Genomic DNA, 24,405 nt, shown 5'->3' with positions numbered 1-24,405 from the left:
ATTTTAGTTTTTAAAGCGACTGTCGGGTCCAATAGTTAATAAAAAATGTTAAGTATACTTACTCATATTAACGATTATTATTGTCTTCATTGATTATATTAATGTATACCCTTAGGTATACTTATACATATATAAGATTAAAAGAGTGCCATGAAAAATTAAGTAGAATATAAAACAATAAATGCTTCCCAACCATTATCGGCTGCGGCCTTTTATATCAAGTGCCCTAGTGGGATTAATTAGGTAGTTACTCGGAACGTGGACCTTGCCCCGTGTACAAGACGATTATAGTGCGCGCCAAAACATTATCTTGTTCAGTGAGACATTGAACAGCTAGCTAGACGGCATTTTCTACGCAATAGCACGGCGCGGATCACACGCCGACAAACGATGTCTTTGAAATTTCTTCGCGGCAGTTTTGCGCGCCAAGTCTTAAAAAATCTATCAAGCCAGTTAGAAAATAGTGAGTTAAAAAGGAAAACTACTTTTTTGAAGAGATATCCCAGGTGCTTTGCGACCCAGACCGCACCTGTTTTGGAAAATAATTGTTTAAATTCACCATACGGTGAGATTAAAGTGGGAAGTGAAACTTTGACCGACTATGTTTTTAAAGATATAGAATTATGGTCAGATTCGCCATGCGTGGTAAGTAATTAACAACATTTGTCTGTGTTGTAATATTTAAAAATAATATAAATATAAAAACAAAGAAATGTTTCGGACAATTGGTAGTAGGAATTAATGCTTCGCGTTTCTAAAATTATGTAGTCGAAGGAGTATTTTTTAGCTGGGCCCTATATTCTGGGTGAAGATAAAACATAAACCGATACAAAAAGGGGCAACACAGATTAGGTATATGAGCGGAATTTTGTTGCTGAAAATCTTTTAGGTAGGTGGATAACAGCTCCTACCTGGAATAAATCAGAAATATATATAACATGCGTAAATTTATTAGAACGTTCAAAGGGCACAAGAACTACAAATCTAGTAGATAGTGCATATAAGATATACTTAACTACTAATGACGACGAAGGGTACAAAGTACGAGACAATCTTAACAGTAACAACATTGAACTTATATTTAAAGGTCGTATTGAAGATCTAGACTAATAATAAACAATAATAATAATAATATCACATTAAAACACACATACTGCTGAATTATTTCAATATTTAGGTCAGTGACGTAAATTGACCGACGCATCACTCCCTTAATCTCGTATTTAACTTCGACAAATGTAACACATTGTCGTTTTCAATTACAAATTATGTAGAGCAGTTTAAAACGTGCATGTTAAAACAGGTAAACCTGATAATTTTAACATAACCATAGGAAACATTGAAGCGAACTTTGATCTTTGTATCTACTTGTTTATAAATAAACATGGACGCTGGATTTGCTTCTGGTGCCAAAATTCTTTCAGCTAGTTGGTTTAAAGCGTTTATTTTTATATTATTATTATTATGTTATTTTCTGACTTATGTTAACACACTTTTACACAAATTATCTAGCCCCAATCTACGCATAGCTTGTACAATGGGTACAAGACAACGATATATTTAATACAATATGCTTACTTAAACATACATAAATTCATATAAATATCCATGACTCGGAAACAAACATCCATATTCATCATAAAAATGATTGCACCTTCCGGGATTCGAGCCCAGGACCTCTAGCTTAGTAGTCAGGGTCACTAACCATTCGGCTATATGGGTCGTCATGGTCGTCGTATGGTAGATACCTACTTACAATATATGTAAGTAACCTTGCTTACAAATAAAATGATGATTTTATAACAAATATTTTTAAAGTGCCAAGACTATGCGTAGACGGTTTTGTGAGTGGTAATTGTTAAAGAGCAAGTACATTGACATTAAAGTTACATGCGACATGCGAACAGGTTCACGAACACAAACAAGTAGCCGGGTTGTTGTACAAAAAGAACAAGATCTTATTTGTCGCTTGATAAAATAGTATTAATTACTGTACTTTTATGAATAAATTGGTATAATAAAAAGTACAGTCTTCTAGCTCAAAGCTCAATAGCCCAATATTCCCATCACAGAAAGTCTTGTTTATTTATCCGTACTTTTGCGAATTTGACTCATATTTACTTGTCGTAAATACTATGAAAGTAATGACTCGACTTCAATTCGAGTACTAGAAACTTATAAATCGACTCCCAATTCAGCTGAAGATACACATACAGGTTTTTCCGTTCATTCTTAAGTCTCCATTGATCGTTTCATCGCGGTTTTAGAATTGTCCTATAGGTAGTTTTTATGTCCACTAAGGTGCACTTTGTTGAAATGAAATTTTATTTGCAGGAAACATTGTACTTAAATTGTTAACATAATATTATTGATAATCCAATATGTTTCGTCAAATGACATGCAAATATGTTACAAAATTGTCTAAACACTACTGTTATACCGAAACATGTCGGATTTCACAATGATATCATAAACTTTTATAAAATTAAAATTTTAAGATATTATAATATAAGGCGTAAATAACTTAATAATTAATTTAGTACCTATGTATAATATTAACAAATGTCATAAAAGTATATTAATTTACATGTATTATTATCAAATAGACTTATTCATATTGTATTGAAAAATTCATTTGAACTATAGAAGCACTTATTTATTAACCTCTGATGCAGTCTTCTTTTAAAAACTTTGAAAGGTAAATCTTTAAATTCATTGGGCAATTTATTATATATTTTCTCAGACATGCTGTAACAATTTCTACTAAAAGATGCAGTTCTACAGAAGGGCATTATAAGTTTATTTGGATACCTTGTGTTTAAAACCTTCTGGCTTTTTTTGTATAGAAATCACACATATGTTTTTGAACAAATAGGCTTATCTTATAAATGTATAGGCATGGCAGCGATAGAATTTTCAATTTTTTAAATAGCGGTCGACAAGAACCTAGGGGGCCGGCTCCACAAACCACCCTGGTACACTTTTTCTGTCCAATAAATAAATGCCCTATGCTCACCGAGTTGCCCCATATGACCAATCCATATCTTAAAGCTGAAACCACGAATGCATGATATGCCATTAGCACTGTTTTTTCACCTATTGTTTTTGATACGCGTTTGAGGACAAATACATGTTGGTTAATTTTTTTGCTAATTTTGTCAACATGTGACTTGAAGGACAAGATGCTGTCTAAAGTAATACCAAGAAAATTTACAAGTTGTGCTTCTTTAATATTCTCATTATGATAATTAACATTAATATCTTTTCCTTTCCCATTCTTATTATAATACTGCATATACATTTTTTTTATATTTACAGTCAGGTTATTTTCAGTAAGCCATTCAATTGTGTCCTTTATTGTTTTATTAATTTCTATATTATGACATAGAAATTAATAAAAAAATAATAAAACAATTAAATGTAACAATGAATTGACATATGTGTCAATTCATTGTTACATTTAATTACAATAGAGATGTCATCAGCAAAAAGTGTACAGTTATAAGTAGTAATGCTAGGTAAGTCGTTTATGTAGATTATGAATAGACGTGGACCCAATATACTTCCTTGTGGTACACCTTTTGTTTAAAGTCGAAGTTCTGATCGATAAGGTATTACTTCTTCTTTATTATTTAATTTAGCAATTTCAACGTATTGAGTGCGGTTTGAAAGATAACTTTTAAGCCAGTCATTTGCTAGACCTCGAATACCATATTAAGCGCATTTATCTAATAGTTTTTCATGACAAACATTGTCAAAAGCTTTGCTCATATCAAAAAATACTGATGTTACTGGAATTTTTGTGTCCATGTATTCCGATATTTCTTTTATCAGCGAAAAACACGCTAAAGTTGTTGATTTTCCTTTTTGGAAACCATTTTGTTCCTCCAAAATGATATTATGTTTTGTTAAAAAATATGTTAATCGCTTATGCAGTATCTTTTCAAAAATTTTTGAGATAATAGAAATGAGTGTGATTGGTCGATAGTTGTTAACATCCCTTTTATCTCCCGCTTTGAGTAAAGGTGTTACTTTTGACTTCTTGTCACCTGAGGCTGTATTGGCTTGTAAAAAACTTGGTCTGGTGAGTAAGGAACCACAGTAGATATCCACTTCAATTCATAGGCCTCACATATAGAACTGTACATACTCTTCACTGGACAGGGCTTCCCAATACCAGCTCCTTCCATTTGACCGATGTGGGTCTCTTTACATCTTCTACCGTATAAATTAAAGGGCTCTCTGGGTAAAACCATTAGCCGAACTTCTTGGCAGATTCGAATTCCACCCGCGCTATGTTAATGATATTAAAGAAAGAAAAATATTAATATAGACACACACACAAATAATGAAAATGAAGCAACTTAAAATATAAAAAAAAACGTGTAGTGCTTAAAAAAGGAGCCACTCAGAATGTGTTCCAACACAACTACTGTGTTGCAACGTTGATCTTCAGTGGTCCGCGCGTGACACATGACCTCAAGGGCGACACCTCGCCTGAATTCTATCTATCAGCTGCAGTGTTTCTCAACCGATACGTGTTATTCAAACTGAACATTAGGCCATCTTTTGAAATGTAGGTAGTATTGCAGATGTCCAATTCCCATCGTATGAATTTTATTACATTTGTTTTTGATTTATTTACAAATTAAAAGTGCTTCTATATTTACAATACCAACTTAATATGATTTCATGAAGTAAAACGTATCATTACGTGGAAGTGTACCGAGAGCACTGGCAACATTTCCGCGTTGGATAGCTAGGCTGATCCGTTGACCGAAATAGCCCTATTGAGGCACGTAAATAAATAACTAAAATTAATGCAAACTATTTTAATAATAATTAATCTGTTAGACTTACGTATAAGTACCTAATTTCATATATTATTTTAGGTGCCTACGCCAAAGAAAATATAATCACTACGTTTTAACCTACGCGGTGATTTCTAAATATTGTACGTATTGATTACCTAGAATAACCTATTTAAAATATGCAGGTATAATAAAAACTACAAAGTTTTTTTTTATAATTTTAAAGCTAGTATATATAAAACAAATTTAAATTACAAAAATAAGTACATAATTGAACAATTTCTACACGAAAGTAGGTCACTTTCACACATTTATGACAATAAGTAATAAAATTCGTTCTCGTATGTTTTTTTATACTTTTTTATCAATCAATTAGTTTATTATGCAAACTTTAAAGTCTTCTATATATATTAGCATGTTACATAAAGATAAACCTACGTAACAGTAATAATTGTTGGTTGAATATGCTAACAAGTATACAAATAAACGGTATCTATAATAGTTATCACAAGATGTACCTACTTACTTGTAAGTGTTACAATCTAGTGTAAATAAAACTGTTTTGAAATAGATGAATAGATACGGAATTTCATTGAGTAGGTTGATAATATATTAAAGGGACTTAGTTTTGAATATTTACCATAGTTTGTGGAAGTAGGTACTAAGTTTTGCTGTCCAAATCAGTCAGTCAATACTTGTGTTATTTTGAAATTTTATTTAAGTATTCTACGCGTCAAGCGTTGCAAAAGAAAAATCCATAAACTGATTATGTATACTAGCGTAGAGTAAGTGAAGTATTTTGCTTTTGGTCAGTCGAACTGACTCAGTCCCTATGGGCGATGACAAATATTGATAAATGGCGTCATATTCACGTACCTATACAATATTTTACTATCTAACACATATTTTCTTAGATGATTAAAATCTTAAGAAAAAATGAGTGTTTACTGCGTATATAAAAGGTACTTAATATTTAGTATTTTAGTGCATATATTGTCTATCATTTATTTCGGATTAATTCATACATGAGATTACATCCATATTTGTTATAACAATTTGCAAACTTACAAAATAGTGTTAGTAATAACTTATTAAATCACATATTAAAATAAATAAAATAAAATAACAGACTGGTCCGGGTAGACTTCCCGATGATGACGGTAAATAACTATACGACTGCGTGCACCCGTATCCAACGAGCCAGCATCGGGGAGTCCCACCGGTCCGATAGCGTACGCAGTATGGTGTTGAGACTGTCGCGCATGCGGCGCATGGTAGAAGCGCACCGCTTGCGCATGATGGCCGCAAAGCCTACTGTGTGAGCTGCCGCAAACATAGCGGAGGCGCTGCAGTAGCGCGGCAGTCCCATCAGCACCCGGAACGCGTTATAGTATTGAACACGCAGATCGCTGTATGTCCGCAGTGTATAGTTAACCCATAGGTTGTAGGTTTAAAAAGACTGACAGTACGCTTTGAAAAGCGCAACTTGAACAGTCTCCGTGCATCGTGAAAACCTGCATCGGACAGACAGCGCTCTGCGCTCTCTTTCTATATCCATATTGTCATTGAGGTAACCCAGTGACCCAAATACTTCACTTGCTTAACTTTATTTAGTGCTGTACCACATAACTAAGCTGAATGTCGGAACGAATGTGTATCGCTTTTGATCCGGCCAGGAAATCATTATTTCACTCTTTTTCGCGTTGTATTTGAGCCCGTGCGCCACCGTATAGGACTCACAAATTCTTAGTAGCCTTCGTAAAGCACCAATCGATGGACTCAGCAGCACCGTATCGTCTACGTAGCTGGTATTGTTCTCCATCAATATGACACCCGACTCCGGAGCTGCTAAGCTCATCTATCAGTCGGTTGACATACAGGCTGAAGAGCATTCCAGCCCGTACTCCTCTGAGGCAGAGCCTGCCCATCTTACGTAGTTCTTTTGCTTATTATACCAATGCATAAATAATAGCACGATTTCCCTACGTATACAAGTTTCATCTCTTTATTTAGCATATGTTCTACGAAAATAAATATCAAAAAAAGAGATGTGAAATATCTGTTAAATGTTTCTTTAGTTGGATTGTTGCTATATATAAACAACACAATCTAATTCAGAACACGACACCAATATATTTTTTAATTAATATCCGTTAACCGTTAACCAACGCTTATCTGTTGAATTAATACATTAATTGTTATTGTTATGTCTGTATATTTTGTTATCTTATTTGTTGTTCTGTGTTGTGTTTTTACAAATACAAGTAACAATATAATTGATATATAATAGCTAGCTGACCCGGCAAACGTTGTTATGCCGTATAATGTATAATTCACGCGATAGTTTTCTAAGTAATAAAATATTGCCTATATTATAGCCTGTACATCATTTTCTTCTATTGTCAATAGTTTTTGCAGCGCACGCAAATAATAGGTCTTCGATTTTACACCTTGTGTTACAAAATAGCAATTTTATTACGGATCCCTAATTTTGAAAAACAGCCTATAGGCTGTATATAAGCTATAAGGCTATAAGGCTATAGCCTTCCTCGACAAATGGACTACCCAATACTGAAAGAATCATCCAAATCGGACCAGTAGTACCAGAGATTAGCGCGTTCAAACAAACAAACAAACAAACACTACAGCTTTATAATATTAGTATAGATTTAAAAATTACATGCGTTTGCCCGCGTAGATTCAACATATTGTTTCAATGAACTTAACTTTCTTTTTAATCAATCAGTGGTGGTTATAAGGGCCTTGTAATCATATTATAGATATATATATAATCTAAAGCATCAGTGAAGATCACATTAAAAGTTGTTAAGCATGCACAAACAACGACAAGCTTCGTCCCAAACTTAATTTGCGAGGAATATACTACGTTTCATTGTAAAACTTTGCCTGGCATTGTAAAACCCCAAAGAGTAAAAATAAACTCAGTGATGCGTCATTACTGTTGTATCTATAACGGACGACATAGATGAACAACGTGGACCAACTGTCATCAGTGACGGATTAAGCAAGCGCGTGTAAATGTTAAAAAATTAATACTCAATACTTCTTGTATAACAACCCCTCACTCACCCCCACTGTGTAACAGACCCTCAACAAAAAGACATTCATAAATAATATATAAGATACAAAAAATAATAATTGTAATCTTAAAACTTTTTGGGAGCCGTCGTTAGTAAAATTGTAAAAATGGGACCCTTACTGTAGATACCTTTCGGTTTTGTTTTGCTGTCTGTATGTTTTTGAAGTTATACTTCTTTTAGCGCGATGGAGAAAAATGATGAGAGTGAATTTTTACGATGCGCGCGCCATCCGACACCTGAATTCTACATCGTGAAGTTAGTTCTAGGTGGCATGAAAATCGATAACTATGTTCAAGTTGTATATTCTAGTATTTTTTTATTTAGAACACGTGTTTTGTAACAGTACAATTAAACAGTGTGAATAAATAAATATTATTTTGATTTTTTTATTAAATCAATTTCATATACGACGGTGATAGTATTTACTAATAATTTATTAGTATATCTATATATATTGAATATTAGTGATAAAACTGATTTGAATTAACTGTTTTGAGTGCATTTATAGATTTAAGGTTCATTGTCGGTATGTATAATTTATTTACATCGTTAATTAAAAATTATTACATTATTATCTAAAAAATATTTTTTTTTCGTTTTGTTTTATTTCTGGTATATTAACAAATTTTATACATAAATAAAAAAAAATATAAAATTTTCTATACTTGTTAAATTAACCTTAAATGCTGAGTGTTTATACTATCTTTGATCTTAACTATTTGTTAAAATTTGATTTATTTTTCCATACGCCAAAGAAGTATAACTTATACACACACTTTTTTTGTTAATATTTTATGTATAAATAATTGATATCATCAATGTGGCTATATATTATAATCAATATTATTTTTTTTTAAATCAATGACACATTATCTACCTAATTTCAATGCAGTTTTACTACTTTATAGCTTTTACTACATGAACTCATGAAGGAATCGTAATTTAGGCATAAATCACGGTGTACGGTAAAAAATCATATCTGATGAATTAACTGTATTTTTTCTATACAAATACGAAGCAATTAGCAATTAGAGTTATCTCTTTTTCGCTTGCGATATTGCGCATTCTAAAGAAAGACGACTTTTGGTCTTGATCTTCGGCTAAAATACGATATGGCAAAATTTGGACTTGGTTGTCAATTGTATGTGGTTAGTATGTAATATGTACCACTTTATCAATTTCACTTGAACTATAACGATAAGCCGGAACCTGGATGAGGGACTCCGGGTTACGTGGCTGCCTAGCAATTGGTTCTCTTCCTATGTGGTTAATCCGGCACTGCCTCAAGTTCATCAAGTTATTTTTATGTTTATTCGAAAATAACAGCAGGCATTAGCAGCTTTGCGAATTGTTGATAGGGGTAAAAAATGTAATTGCCGTAAGAGTTATATAAATTTTACGTTAACGTTAGGAATCATATCAAATATTGTAAAGCATCTCTCTTCGCCGATGATTTAAAAATTTATAAAGTTATCAACTCTGCCTCTGAGGCTGCTTTTGTTCAAAGTGATCTCAATAGTATAAAAGATTGGTGCCTATTAAATGGTATGATCCTAAATGCAAGCAAATGTTTTCATATTAAGTACACTAGAAAAAAAAAACGCTTGTTACAGTGTATGAGCTCGATGGCGCACCATTAAAAGAAGTGCAGGAAATTCGTGACTTGGGGGTAACTATTGATAGCAAACTAACGTTTATTGCACAAGTTAATAAAGTAGTTACCACATCCGCACGAATGTTAGGATTTCTAAAGCGAAACTCGAATTGTTTCGGCTCCAAAACGAAAACAATTCTATATAACGCTCTAGTGCGCAGTCATATCGAATATGGTAGTATTATATGGAATCCCCTATATACGATCCATTCGCAACGCATCGAGAGTATTCACACGACACCTTGCATACATTAGTACTGGATTCTCTCATTGACACCCGTACCATCAGCGCCTCAGGAAATTTAATATGATTTCATTGCTCGATCGGAGAACTCTTTCCGGAGTAATATTTTTGTACAAACTCTTAAACGGTCAAATACAATGTAGTAATCTCTTGCAGAATATTAACCTTACTGTCCCATATTTATTCCCAAGGTTCAAAATCAAGAGAATCTTCCAAGTTCCTTCTGTAAAAACCAACCTGGGAGTTCAGGCGCCTCTCGCTCGAATTCTTCGCGAGTACAATAAGTTAAACGATACCAATTCAGAACTTGATATATTCGGTGGTGGGCTGGTCAGGTTTAAAGAAAATGTTGTTAAACACTTAGCTCGTACTCAATCGCATTTGTCAAATAAGTAGTTTTTCTTTTTTTTCGTCTTCATTATTTTAATAAGTTAAAGTTATAATTTGTACTTTCATTTTTTATTTTTTGTTTTTATTATAGTTTAGATAGTATAAGTTCTATTTTTCAGAAGTATTTAGGGAGTATTTTTTGTAATTTTTATGTTCACCATAATTGTCGTATACTTTAGAACTACTAATTGTAACATTAGATTAAGAAAATTGTATTGTATATGATGTGGTGTGCTTTAATAAATAAATAAATAAATAAATAAAATAATTTTTTGAAATATTAGATATACTTACTTACTAAGATTTAAAATAAAATAAAAAATTTAAGAGACTTACAAATCTCAGGGGATTGAGGTATAATAACACACACGCTGCATATAGCATAAGCTGGATTCACTATGCCCCGGTTAGACTAAGTTTTCGTTCAGTTTTCAAAGGCCAGAACCTGTGAGGTTCCGTATTTGTTTACGCACACCTTGGCCTGCTAAATTTGTAGTTGCACAAGAGCTTTCCAACTGCCCAGTACCGAGATACAATAAATAGCTGTTTCACTGTCCTGGTTCGTTCAGAGGCTGTTGGTTAGGGGTTTAAAGGAGATCCAGCACGCCTTCGACTCCCGTGACGAGCCCTTTCCTTAGCTATATCGTTTTCTTTTATGCTAATAATGGCCGACACACACTTCTGGGATTAATTATGCAAATTAAATTTGTAACCAAAATTTATGAACGATGCGGGACTGGAACCCACCTCACCCAGCCTCTCGGGTTCCGTCCGAGCGCTCTTACAAACTGAGCCAACCGTTCGTGTGACGCATCGAACGTAGATCTTGGTATGTCTTGTTTAACTCTCAGGTTGTGGCTCCATCTATTGGATCTACATTACAGTTGTTAGCCTGCTTAACCCCAATAATTACATATAAGGAAATTGACTTGAGATGTCGCTCTTTCAAATCTAAACAGTTATTTTATAGTGATATAGCCACAAACCGAGAGTTGAATAAGACACAAAGACTAGCGATCGATGCGTCACTCGAACGGTTGTGTCAGTTGGTCAGAGCGCTCGGGCGGAACCTGAGAGGCGCGTGTTCGAGCCCCGCATCGACCATGAGTTTTGGTTACAAACTTAATTCTGCTGGGATATCACATTTAAATAACAAATTGTTTAACTGAATGCCCTTGATACGATTAGATAGCGGAGTTTCATCTTACACTCCCACTCTGATTGTGAGGTTACTGTGTAGGAAGTTAATGTTATGAATGCCGCTTGCCTGTCCGACATTATTAGTGTTCCTTGTCAGGTATTTCCCGTCAAGGTTCATTTGTAGACTCCTGTCATTTGCATATAGCTTAGCCTGAATTATAACTAGTCTGGTCAAATATCATCTTCTAATAAACTAAAAAAAGAAGATTTTGTTTACGAACACTTAAGCAGCGGTGCCGGCTTCAGTCCTGTAAAATTCAGCCCGTAAGCCGTTTGAAAGCATGTTATTTATACTTAGTTATTATATTGGTAGCAACATAAATCAATGCTGTGAATATTTGTAATATATATTCACAGCATTGATTAATGTACTAACTTCAAAAGAATAGTTAAAAAACGATTGTATGGTAAAGGTTACTATAACATAAAAGATTTTCTTAATGATACCTCAGACAGGGAAGCGAACTCTCAGGTTATTAAATTATAAATTTGGTTGTACGATACTACGATATATTGTAACTAAATTAAGTTGGGTCTGGGGCTGCTGCTTCGACTGCCGAAGACAGCAAGCGTCGCAAATATGTCGGTCTCAGTGAGTCTTACATCCTTGTGCTGTTAGGTGTCGAGACACTTGGCCCGTAAGAGGCGAGGAGAATATACAAATATATAATATTATGTACTGTAATTGATATATCTGTATAAATAAATAAATATATAACCAGACATGTGGTGCTTCCGGCCGTTCCTACCCATATGGAATGATGCGAGTTATGGTGGAGAAATGTGCGCACGCGCTAATTGGACACCTGAAGCTGTCACCGGGAGATCGGATAGGCCTCATCCTGCCAAATATTCCTGAATTTGTCGTGCTCATCCATGGTGCTATGAGAGCCGGCCTTGTGGTTACTTTTGCTAACCCATTGTATACAGCAGGTAAGGGTTTATGGGACATACTGCACCTACCTTTAAGTTTTTACTTCACCGATCGCCCATCAGATCGATAGTAACTGTTCTAACTACTATAACATTAATGACACCTCGGGAAGTGGCGTTTACCGCTAAATAAATGTAATTGTAATACAATTTGGCTGGAAACTTTCAGTTCACTTCCACCATACTTCTACCGGTTGGTATCAGGTGTGGGGCATATCTCTTTCTAATGAGTGGTAAGACCACACGAACATCCTTGTAGATCTCGCGGACAATATCACCAGCACACACGATGCACAACACTAATCGGCCCTCGACGACAAATCTTTCAATACTAGAAAAACCATTTGAGCAATTTATAAACAAGCAGTTGTCTGCAAGCATTATAATATTTTACTCTTAAGAAAGGCGTCGTAGCTATTGACATTACGGAGGTAATAGGACTTATCATCGTGTCTTAAGGTGACGAGCGTAATCATGACGATGAAACTCACGGGTACGCCATTGAAGCATGGTTTGGATACACCATACAATATTAAAGTAAACTTAAATTCTTGCTCTTGTGTTGTCACTTCTCATAATCATAATCTTCAAACAGGACGTTATCAGTCCCTTTCAAGGGTATATAGAGATAAAAAAATAGTAATATGTATCATTACTTGACATGAAAAACGCCGTCTTAAAAGCACTTTGTTCTTTGCAAGACTGTTCTTTGATTACTCATCAGAGTAGTTCGAGCTGAGATTTGAAATGACATGGCAGACTACTTTTCACCAACCTTTAGACACGTCTTTTTGACGAAAGAAATATGTTCACATAGGCTGTGAAACGTGGATCACGTGTTAACGTGTTAACTTGTGGATTTCTGCAGTGTTCGAAGTTAAAACAAAATTAACGACGGTGACTACTTTTACGTGTTCTGTGGTTACCACCGCCATTACCAAACGCATGAATACTGCTGATGCAATTGTCAAGAAGTTATCACCGCCACCGCGTTATACGCACTTCAAAATCAGAAAAAAAGCTTTTGCCGGTATTAGAAGATAGAGTGCGGCCCGTTCACTCTATTTTAAACTAAAGCAGCCCAGCTATCCAACGCGGAAATGCTGCCAGTATAATTGGTACGCTTCCACGTAATGATAGTTTTAATTTTATGTAGTCATAGTATTGTAAATATAGTTATAAGATTTTGAACTAAATGTATCATAGATAATTGATACTCGTATTGAAACTGAATACTTTCCTTTTCACAGAGGAAGTCCGCCGTCAGTTCAACGACTGTCACGTTAAAGCAATCGCTACGATTGAAATGTTTATGCCGATTGCTCTAGAAGTTTCCAAATCTCTAAAGGACTATAAAGGAACTATATGGGTTGGAGGCGCAGATGATAAAGTAAAAGGTGAATTTTTCTGAATCATATCACTCAAGATTCATGCCGGGTTCTACCCATAAACGAAACTAACACACATTGATATTGCATACTGGACACCAGATGAACAGGATCTAAATTTTTAAAAGTTGCGTATAGAATTTTGAATTATTATTTAACTTTTAGTTTTAAATATTTGCTGACACAATTTTCGCGTTAAAAGCAGTGGTAAGTTATATTCATCAAAACGCTGATATACAATCAATCAAATAGCTGGATGCTATGTGATATTAACCCCGGTGCATGGATAACTACAGTCAATGGTATTATTGCTCATATCCACACCGTTACCTAAGCTAAATTAATGAACAAAAAATATGGAAAGGCCAATCTAATGCTTGAAGATAGGATAGTAACTATTGGAATTTTTTGGAATCGTTCACGGACTATAGTATGCAATTCCTTGATGGTAAGTGATCCCTACTGCTGATACTCTGTTATAACAACAGATTATTACAGAAACACTGCCGGTCTTTTTTGTTGTAAAGAGATACCAATGAAATGGTATCGACTTCGAAACACCACGCAAGGAAGTTCGATGCACGTTGCATTCATGGAAGAAAGTTCGATTGACGTAACGTCAAGCGACGGAGATAGGGCAGATGTATAATAAAATAATGAAAAATAATGGACCAAATATAGTGCCCTGTGGTACTCTCACATTAAATATGAATCCCGGAGATCATATTTTCACTTTCGTTGAATCTTTGTATTGTGTTTCTTTGATTGCAATAAGATCCATAGAGACACATTCCTGATGCTGTACTGATAAAACTTGTTGATTAAATTGATATGTCGTGATGCAAACAATCAAATGCTTTAGACAGATCGCAAAAAATACGAAAGCAGCTTGAGATGATCCTGATTCATCAGAAGTATGACCCTATTTACATATCAAATATAATTTATTCATACTCATAGATATCCAAAAGTGGCCCCCTCGCTGTATTTCAGGGAAGTAAATGACGCGCTCCACGTCGCTGAGACACAATAGGATCTGTAAAACAATTATAAACATCTAAACATACGATTTATTATTTATGACAGGTATACATGGTCTTCAGTCGCTTCTGATAACAGAGCACAAGGTAGACCTACCAACAGTTGGCTGTGAGGAGCTGTGTCTCATCCCGTACTCTAGCGGAACTACTGGAATGCCCAAAGGCGTCATGCTATCCCATAGAAATCTGGTTACCAACTTAAAACAAATCCAGGTGCCCAAGTTTATGAAGTACGACGGGGAAAAAGGTTGGTGCTATATACTAGTTTTTTAAGCTGCCACGGTTCTTCTCTGCATCCAATTTAGACTGCGATAAATATAAAGAAAATATTTCTGTAAGCCTACTTATTTCTGCTGTAAAGCAGTAATGTGTAACCATTATTGTGTTTCAGTCTGAAGGGCGCCGTAGCTAGTGAAATTACTGGGAAGAGACATAACATCTTAAGTCTCAAGGTGACGAGCGCAGTTGTAGTGCCATTCAGAAGTTTTGTGTTTCTCAAGAATCATGAGCGGCTCTGCATTGTAATGCGCAGGGCGTATCAATTACCATTAGCTGGTCCTGCAACATCCTGCTCGTCTCGTCCCTTATTGCATAAAAAATATATCCATCCTAAGGGATTTAATATTATTTTACAGCAGCTTATCATTCCTTAATAAAATTAGGCTTTATTGGGTTTTATTTAAAAAGTTATAAATGATAACATTTTAATATTATAATACAATATTTTCATTACTTTAGCCATATTTAGCGTGTACATTTAGTATACAAATTATGATAATATAAGAAGTTATTTTTTTTAATATTGATTCTGTTTTTGATATCTTATAAGACGAATAAATTAAAGTTAAGAATGCCATCTTTCCGAATCTTCTCAATAAAATGGCTAATTTTAATTATTTTTTAATTAATGTATAGCTTTGGTAACGAGACCACCAACTCAATTCAGTAAAAAAATAAACTAATACTCTATCATTAATGATTATTTAATTTGCTATGTATTTAACTCAGAGCTGGTAGTAGAATTAAAAAAAAATAACTTACCAAGCCATTTTAAAATATATTATTTGATTTTGACTTTCTATTATGTTTCAGGTAAAGGTGACGTAATATTGACAGTACCGCCATTCTTCCATATCTACGGTTTCAATGGAATTTTGAATTATAATCTAGTTTTGGGTTACCACATAGTCTCCATACCTAAGTAAGTAATTTAAGTAGATGGCAAGCGTTGTAATATTATAGGTCTCACTTCGGTTCTTGAGCTGTGGATGGAACTGGTGCAAGTGCACTACTTGCGAGTTGCGCATAGACTTCCAATATACTAGCGTATATACAAATAAAGCGTGCGATAGAGAAGAGAAGAACATCTCTAAGGGAGATACAAGATAGAAAAGGAAAGTGAATTTATTGTTACTGTAACCGATTTTAGTAACAAGTTTATGTTTGTTCCTGGTGTTAACATTATGATTATCACAGTTTCTTGCAAAAAGATCATAGCAGTATTAAGAATACATTGATATACATCAGTTAAAATGTTTACTTCTATAAATTTTGATATCAGTGATTCTTTAGAACCTAGGTTAGAAATGGCGCGAATAGCCCTCTTCTGACACACAAAGATGGCCACTATTATGATCTTTGGTATATTTACCACACGACATAATACTATCAAAATAACTAAAGGATAATATAACTAAATAATAATATTTATATAAGTCTCTATCAGTTAATTGTCTAATCACGGGCATAAAAGTTACATCGCAAACTATTTTGGAGTATCTCACACTTAATTATCAGGGTGTGGAATGCATAATTTGAAATTATCTAAACGTACTGATTTTTCTCAAAAGAGAGTCACCGAATAGGTACTTACTTATTGTAATTTAATGACAATGCACAATATGTAAAAAGATCGATTTAAATAAATTTATTCTTCTTAGATGACAATGTTTAAAATTGGAACCGTTCTTTACAGATTCACACCAGAAGACTATATAAAATGTCTTATAGAGTACAAACCAAGCACACTATTCGTTGTTCCGTCTCTTTTGGCCTTCCTGGCGACCCATCCAGCTGTAAAGAAGGAATATTTACAATCTGTCACGACTATCATGGTCGGCGCTGCTCCTACGACAGACAGTATGCTGCAGAAGTTCCTACTTAAATCCGAGAAGACGAAGGATCAAATTAGATTGTTACAAGGTATTTGTCTGTCTTTAATTTTCAACAACCGATTATAGTAAAAATTTAATTTACTTCGTAGATTTTGGCATACGATGAGGAAAACAATTAACAGCAGTGCAATTGCAATTAACGGTTAAAGGTTTAAATTTAAAAATATTGTTATTGTCTCTGGTATTTAGTTATCGTTTAAAATACTTGGTGGATTTCATTTATAACGACCATGTTTGTAGCGACCATTTACCTACAGCGACGTGAAATTGAATTTTAATCATACTATAGTACCTACGACGTTCACGTGCTATAGCGACTTTGTTCTCCGACTTGTATTTAATTAATCATTTGATACAAATTCTTTTAAATCAGATATTGCGATCGGAGTATAACGGCCAAAGAGAAATAGAGCCTTCCTATCGCCCATATTAAATAGGTTAGTCTGCGGACAGCGAAGTGAAGCTGGTTCTGTAAACACAAGCAATACCGACTGTGTTTAGAAAAAAAAACATTTCGTAATGAAAAGAAATGATATCTATACCTACCTGAAAACACCTTACAGCATCCATACTGAATAAATGAATTGCTGTTCGTTAGTCTCGCTAAAACTCGAGAGCGGCTGGACCGATTTGGCTAATTTTGGTCTTGAATTATTTGTGGAAGTCCAGAGAAGGTTTAAAAGGTGAATAAGTAGGAAAATGCTCGGAATCAAATAAAAACAACAAATTTATTTTTCCTTTGATGTGTCCATACATAATTTCTACGACACACGGTTTGACAGTTCTGCTGTGAAACAATTTCATTACGACAGCAGGGTGCATATTTTACGAAGTAATTCTTGATGTTATGATATATTATTGACAAATTCATAAAAAAACAATATTTTATTTATTATATACAGAACAACGTCTGCCGGGTCAGCTAGTATATAATATAATTCAATATTTTAAACATACAAGTGAATAAATAACTGTATTCAAATATGTTTAACAAATAATTGAATACAAACTGTGTGCTGTATCTCTTTACCTTGGAAGAGCGGTAATTTCACGCAACTGGATTACGAAAAATGGAGTGCTGAACATAAAATATAAATAAAATTTCCTTATTTCATAAGTATATATCATTATACACAATAATTTCTGCCAGGCGTGTCGCGAAATCAATTTTTTCTATAAATTTCTTTAATGTTTACAACATGTGCAAGTTAACTAATCTAAATTTACCATGATGAACCAAATTTATCTAAATGTATACATTAAATTAAAGATAATCCATTTTCAGGTTACGGCATGACAGAAAGTTCGCCAGTGACGTTACTGACTCCATACGTGTACCCTTACAGTAAGGTGGGCTCGGCGGGGCAGGTGATCCCCTCAACACAAGCTAGGATAGTCTCGTTAACAACGGGACAAAGTCTCGGGCCGCATGAACCAGGAGAGCTGTTCTTAAGAGGACCTCAGGTTTCACATTTGTAAAATTGTCTATTTATAGAATTATACGGTGTTTCTTCTGCATACACCTCCAACATATCATTGATACATTGCTATGCAGACGACAGCACTGGTGATGCCGTATACACGGGCCATGCAGGTCTCTCTCGGGAAATCGTCGACTAGTGCCGGGAGAAACTTGTGTCTTCTATCGAGTCCTCTCTCGAGAAGGTCGCGGAATGGGGTAAATTGAACCTTGTCCAATTTAACACCCAGAAGACTCAAGTTTGCGCGTTTACCACAAAAAAAAACCCATTTGCCGTATCACCGCTCTTCGACAACACTTCCCTCGCCTAGTATCGGAATATTGGGCCTCGAAATCTCGAGCGATTGCCAATTCCGTGGCCATATATATATATATATATCTATACTCTTAGTCTAAAAAAATTATTTAATACAGTCCATTATTTGAGCAATATCTTCAAATCTATTCTGTTACTATTCTCATGCATAAACGTAGATGGAGTTTTAGACTTAGATACACTGCATCCGCATTACCTAATATTTCTAGTTTGAAGTTATTAACGATAAAAAACAAAGCTTTTTTTAAATGCATATATGAAAGCTTGGTTGGCCGGAATACCTATCATAAGACATTTTTTCCTGCTACTCTCCGAAAAGCTTGGACCAATATTGACGGGACTTTTCCTATCAGAAAGCCCACGGTCGGAGTCAATTGGAACTTTATTTTATAGTATTAACTATTTATTTTTTGCAAATAAATTAAAGCCTATAAAATTGTGCTCAAGTTAGATTAAAATATAATCTATTGTCTTGTAAACGAAAACCACGTTCCAGTTCACCACAGGGTTAGGAATAAACAAGCATAATTTCACAATTTATTTTGACTAATAACTCTCTAAAAAACGGTTACTGATTACCCGTAACAAACTTTATGAATCGCTTATTAAAGGTATGGCAATGATTGTCCCATTTATTGCTTAGTTAATGAATGACCCAATCAATCAAATGCGCCTTTACACATCTAAGGATTACTCTCGAATGTTCTCGAACAGAGTTGTGGGTTCCTTTACGCTGGTAGGTATTTATCGAATTCTATAACACTCGCGAACATTATAATATAACGTTCAGCATGATATTCGTAATAGTATAGTGCGATTTGGTCCTCTGTATCGATAATAACGTGCAATCGAGGTAGAATCTGCTGCACAACATTTACAAAAAGAATCTGACTTCAAACATGCATAATAAACATACTTTAACTACCTTGTCACCACACGAAAAATACCTCATACTTTTGATGTTGGTCTATAAAACTAAAGGTTACTAGGTATTATAAATAATAATTTATTAGGTCAGTAATTAAGTAACTTATTAATACTATTCGATTAAATAGTTATGTTATAAAGCGTCAGTGTCGCAAGAGGTGAAGACTCTTACCACGGAGCCCTCAGTTCGATCCTCGCCCGCAACGTAGTACCAATGTGTTTGACGAATTCCGAATACATATTTTCGTTTATGCTAATCTTAGAATGTCGAAAAGACTCTTCTGGATCCTTGTATTCCAATAAAGATTGGGCCGCAGTTACCATCAGATGGTATGCTCTTTTATCGTCCCCTTGCATAAGAAAATATCTTTTAAAAATAATGTTTTAAATTACGTTTATAGGTTATGAAGGGTTACTGGAACAATGAGAAGGCGACTCGGGAAACAGTAGACAGTGACGGCTGGCTTCACACGGGAGACGTGGCTTACTACGACGAGGATCATTATTTCTACATCGTTGACAGGACCAAGGAACTTATCAAAGTAAAAGGGAACCAGGTCTGTACATGTTGCCACCAAGTTCAGTAAGAGGAAAAGAAAAGGAAAAGACTGGTCTTTTCGTCATGGTGGTAGACATTCTTTGGTAAGCGATACGTCCTGCCGGTTACAATGCAGCGCAGCTCAGGAAATTCTGAGAGTCAATTTTAGTTGAACCCGAGATTCAGAATAAAAAATAGCTTACATTAAAAATTTGTTTAATGTAAGCTATTTTTTAGCCCCCTTGTGAATGATATACTACTATTCTCTATTTTATTCTTTTATTTTTAAGCATCATAATATGGCGTCAGGGTGTTTGTATTAATCCACTTTTATGTGGAAGTCATGACAGAACGAGCAGATGATCCACCAAATGTTAATCCGCGTGCCCTAAATTGGGCATGTTTAAGCAGAAAGGACTCAAACCACACTTTGGTCAAAATAGAGTTAAGTATGCCATCATACTCCTGAAGGTTGAATCTGTAATGTATTGAAAACTCTATTTTTAAAATGTACATGGAAACTTTTTTTTATATTTATATGAGGATAATTTGGAGCTGAAACATCAAAAACCTATAACTCAAAAATGCCTTTGTGTGGTTTCAGTCTTTTCTAATTAACTACGTCCAATTGATGTGAGTCGCAACGCAATACATTTGTATCGTTTGTATCAACCTAAGGAATAACGTAGCTTGCTTCCATCCCGATTATATCACACTACGCCCGTCACCTTAGCTAAGACTTAAGACATTTCACCAACCATTAATTATACTGGCATCCAAAACCTCCGAACTGGAACTTGTTACGCAGAAGAAATATGGTGGCAATACTACCTCGGACGAACACTGCAGATACAATTAATTCTCCTACTAATCCTGTGCTTTCCCGGGGCATAAAATGAATAGGGAAGTCCTAGGCTCAAGGGTGTCGTAAGAGGCGACTGAGGGCATTTACCAGTGAGTGACTTCTTTTTGCACAGGATGCCGGCTAGATTATGGGTACCACAACGGCGCCCTTTTCTGCCGTAAAGCAGTATTGTGTTTCGGTCTGAAGGGCGACGTAGCTAGTGAAATTACTGGGCAAATGAGACTTAACATATTATATCTCAAGGTGACGAGCGCAATTGTAATGCCGCACAGAATTTTGGGTTTTTCAAGAATCCTACATTGTAATGGGCAGAGCGTATCAATTTCCATCAGCTAAAGTCCTGCTCGTCTCGTCGCTTATTTTCATAAAATAAATAGTAATAATAAAACACTAAAATATTCCACAGGTATCGCCCACGGAGATAGAAAGTGTAATAATGGAACAGCCGGCAGTTGCTGACGTGGCAGTGGTTGGGGTCCCTGACTCGTTGGCCGGGGAACTCCCCAAGGCGTTCGTTGTTCTCAAGCCGAACCAGAAACTCACAGAGAAGCAAGTCTACGACATAGTTGCCCAGAAATTGACGAGATACAAACATTTAGAAGGCGGTGTGGTCTTCCTTGATGCCATACCTCGGAATGCTGCTGGCAAAATCATGAGAAATGAGCTTAAGGTGTTAAAAATGAAGTGATTATCACTTTCACCATCCCACCTTTGCGCACAGAACATATTCTTCTCTCCTTGAATTCCGGCAAGGCACCTACGCCTACTTTTTAAGCTAGGTTCACACATAGCTATTGACAGCGAAATATATACCTTGCTGAAAAGGGTATGGAAAGAGTGTGTATGGCGAAGCAAGTGAGAAATGAACGAAGAACTTTCGCTAGCTTCTGTTCTCTGTGACCTACTCTTTTGCCCTAATATAAAAAAATATATACACATAAGTGTATAAAGCAGTTGATGAGGTCATTATTAAGGCCTTTTAGTGGTCTTATATTTGTTGCAGGCCTTTTCGTTTCATTGGCGTTTCTATGACTGAATCCTTTCTGAACCTCGGGATCTGGTGCCGTGATCTAATATTCCCACTAGGTCTCCATTCAAGGACTCTTTTGTCCATTCTTAACAATGATAGATACATCTACTTACGAAATAACTAAGCTGATAGAGGACTAGAGAAAATTTCCAATTAAGGAATTTTAAGACTTTTTAGGTTGTTAACGTTTTATATAAGCATAAGATATCCTATATTACTCTGTCGGATAGCAGCCAATTTTAACAAAGTAAATAATATTAAAAATAAATTATGTTTTAAAATTGTTAATTAGTTAATAGATTATTTAATAATGTGTAAATATTATGGTATTGTTTTGATATAATTTTTATTAGTGTTATTTTTTAAATAAAATAGTTGAATTATTGTTTTTTTTTTTAATATTACCGAATCTTTTATATTTTAACTAGTGTCCGACCGAAACAAGATTTTCAGCCGAAACCGAACCTTCAATCTTAGTCCTAGTTTCGGCCGAAACCGAACCTTCGATTTTAGCCCTAGTTTCGGCCGAAACCGAACCTCCGGTCTTAGTCCTAAGTAAGTATATTTTGTAGGACAATCAAATACTTTTACACAATATTATTTTAGTGTTATGTATAATTTTAAAAAAAATACAGTTAGTATTCGTAAATAATGAGCCTCCTATCTTTTAGTAATCGTAATTAAATAGTCTCATATTGTAAGCAAAGAAAAGTAGTTTTTTAACGTTTTCACCAAGCAGGTTACTCCGACGATCTGCGTTTATTTGTCCAGCGGCACTAAATAGCTGTTGGTGCCTGGAACTCTGGTTGAACCCAAGAGATAGATCAAAATAATGTACTGCAATATAGTACATTATTAAAAGTCTACAAAAAAGTCCGCCAATAGGTACCATCTATAAGTCTATCTCTTTAGGATAACCCACAATAACCATTTTTGATCCTTTACTTTTCACGAGAAATAGTATACGAAGCGATTTTAAGCAATACAGCATTAATCCTTATCCAATTACTTAATTAAAGGTGGCCTTTCACACACAGCATGTAAGTAATTTAAATGAATGCTTTCCAAGATATTACAGATTGAGTTGCAGGGTCATAGCATCAAGTTTATAAAGTATTGCAGTCTACTTATATTTGTATGTTATCGTCGTTTATTGTTAAGATACAAGTAACGGAATCACTCACTATGAAATTACATTATATTTATTGAATAATTACTATTAACTTTTGACAGAACGAATTCTGCCCGGCAGCTAGTCTAAAAAGAAGTGACTTTTATGACTTTAGGTACTTACAACAATTATCTCTATATAGAGTGAATATGTTACATTTTTATTATTTTACATTACAGTTTGTGTTTAGATATGATCCTATAAATATATTTTTTTTTTGAAATTTGCATGAATTGACGTTGATGTTGAATTGTTTAAATTGGTTTTTCGTGTCAAAATTATCTAAAGTTCAGACAGAAAACTGTTCGGCAAGAGCTGTTTTCGTTGGAAGTAATGAAGTCGAGCGGGCCAGTTGGCGTTTCTCTAATCGTGCTTAGGACGTGTGGCCCTGAGTTGACGCCCGTGCAAACGCGATTTTTCTGGCACTCATACTAATTTTTAGTATAGCATAGTTCCTGACTCATGGATGTCAGCCGTTGTCCGAACCAAAAAAAAAGGAGACAGTTTTGATCCGGCAAACTACAGGCCTATAGCTATTACCTCTATGCTCTCCATTATTTTGGATTAGATTGGCAAGAACGAAGTGTCGACCTCAATCGTTTGGGACTTTCTAAAACGACGTATTAGAAGAGTTGTACAACCAGCCTTATACAAAATTTGAGAGCTTAAAATTGCAATTGCAGCCGCATGGCAGCATATTTCAATCCAATCCCAAGAACTCACAGGAATCCTTGCAAAAAGCAAGCCATGAAGAATTCCAGCAGTTATTTCAGTCAGTGGAGACCACACGCCACAAGTTAGGATATCATCCCCACCATCTGGATGTGTGGCGGTCCTCCACAGTGCGGTTTTCAAGGAGCTTTCTTCCACGTACTACAAAGCTGTGGAATGAGCTTCCTTGTGCGGTGTTTCCGGGACGATACGACATGGGTACCTTCAAAAGAAGCGCGTACACATCCCTTAAAGGCCGGCAACGCTCCTGTGATTCCTCTGGTGTTGCAAGAGATTGTGGGCGGCGGTGATCACTTAACAACAGGTGACCCGTAAGCTCGTTTGTCCTCCAATTCCATAAAAAAAAACCCGCGAAAATTAAAATAAAACAAATTAAGATCGACTTAATCACAAAACAGAAGTGTTTTTACA

The 24,405-nt window shown here is 35.1% G+C and overlaps 2 protein-coding genes across 2 annotated transcripts in view; both read left to right on the top strand.

Annotated features, from left to right (window-relative positions):
- LOC126974079 (ATP-binding cassette sub-family B member 10, mitochondrial) overlaps positions 1–24,405 on the top strand; it is a 220,971-nt gene that overhangs the window by 30,799 nt on the left and 165,767 nt on the right. The gene's annotated exons all lie outside the window — the stretch shown is intronic.
- On the top strand, positions 302–22,461 carry LOC126974082 (probable 4-coumarate--CoA ligase 1). The gene is made up of 9 exons (XM_050821487.1): positions 302–645; positions 12,123–12,333; positions 13,584–13,730; positions 14,808–15,008; positions 15,854–15,962; positions 16,737–16,963; positions 18,221–18,399; positions 20,060–20,215; positions 21,468–22,461. The coding sequence occupies exons 1-9, from the start codon at positions 391–393 to the stop codon at positions 21,747–21,749; spliced, it is 1,767 nt and encodes a 588-aa protein (XP_050677444.1). The 5' UTR covers positions 302–390; the 3' UTR covers positions 21,750–22,461.

Source organism: Leptidea sinapis, chromosome 31 (assembly GCF_905404315.1).
Source record: "Leptidea sinapis chromosome 31, ilLepSina1.1, whole genome shotgun sequence".
Taxonomy (NCBI): domain Eukaryota; kingdom Metazoa; phylum Arthropoda; class Insecta; order Lepidoptera; family Pieridae; genus Leptidea; species Leptidea sinapis.
This window is presented reverse-complemented; position numbering and strand designations above follow the sequence as displayed.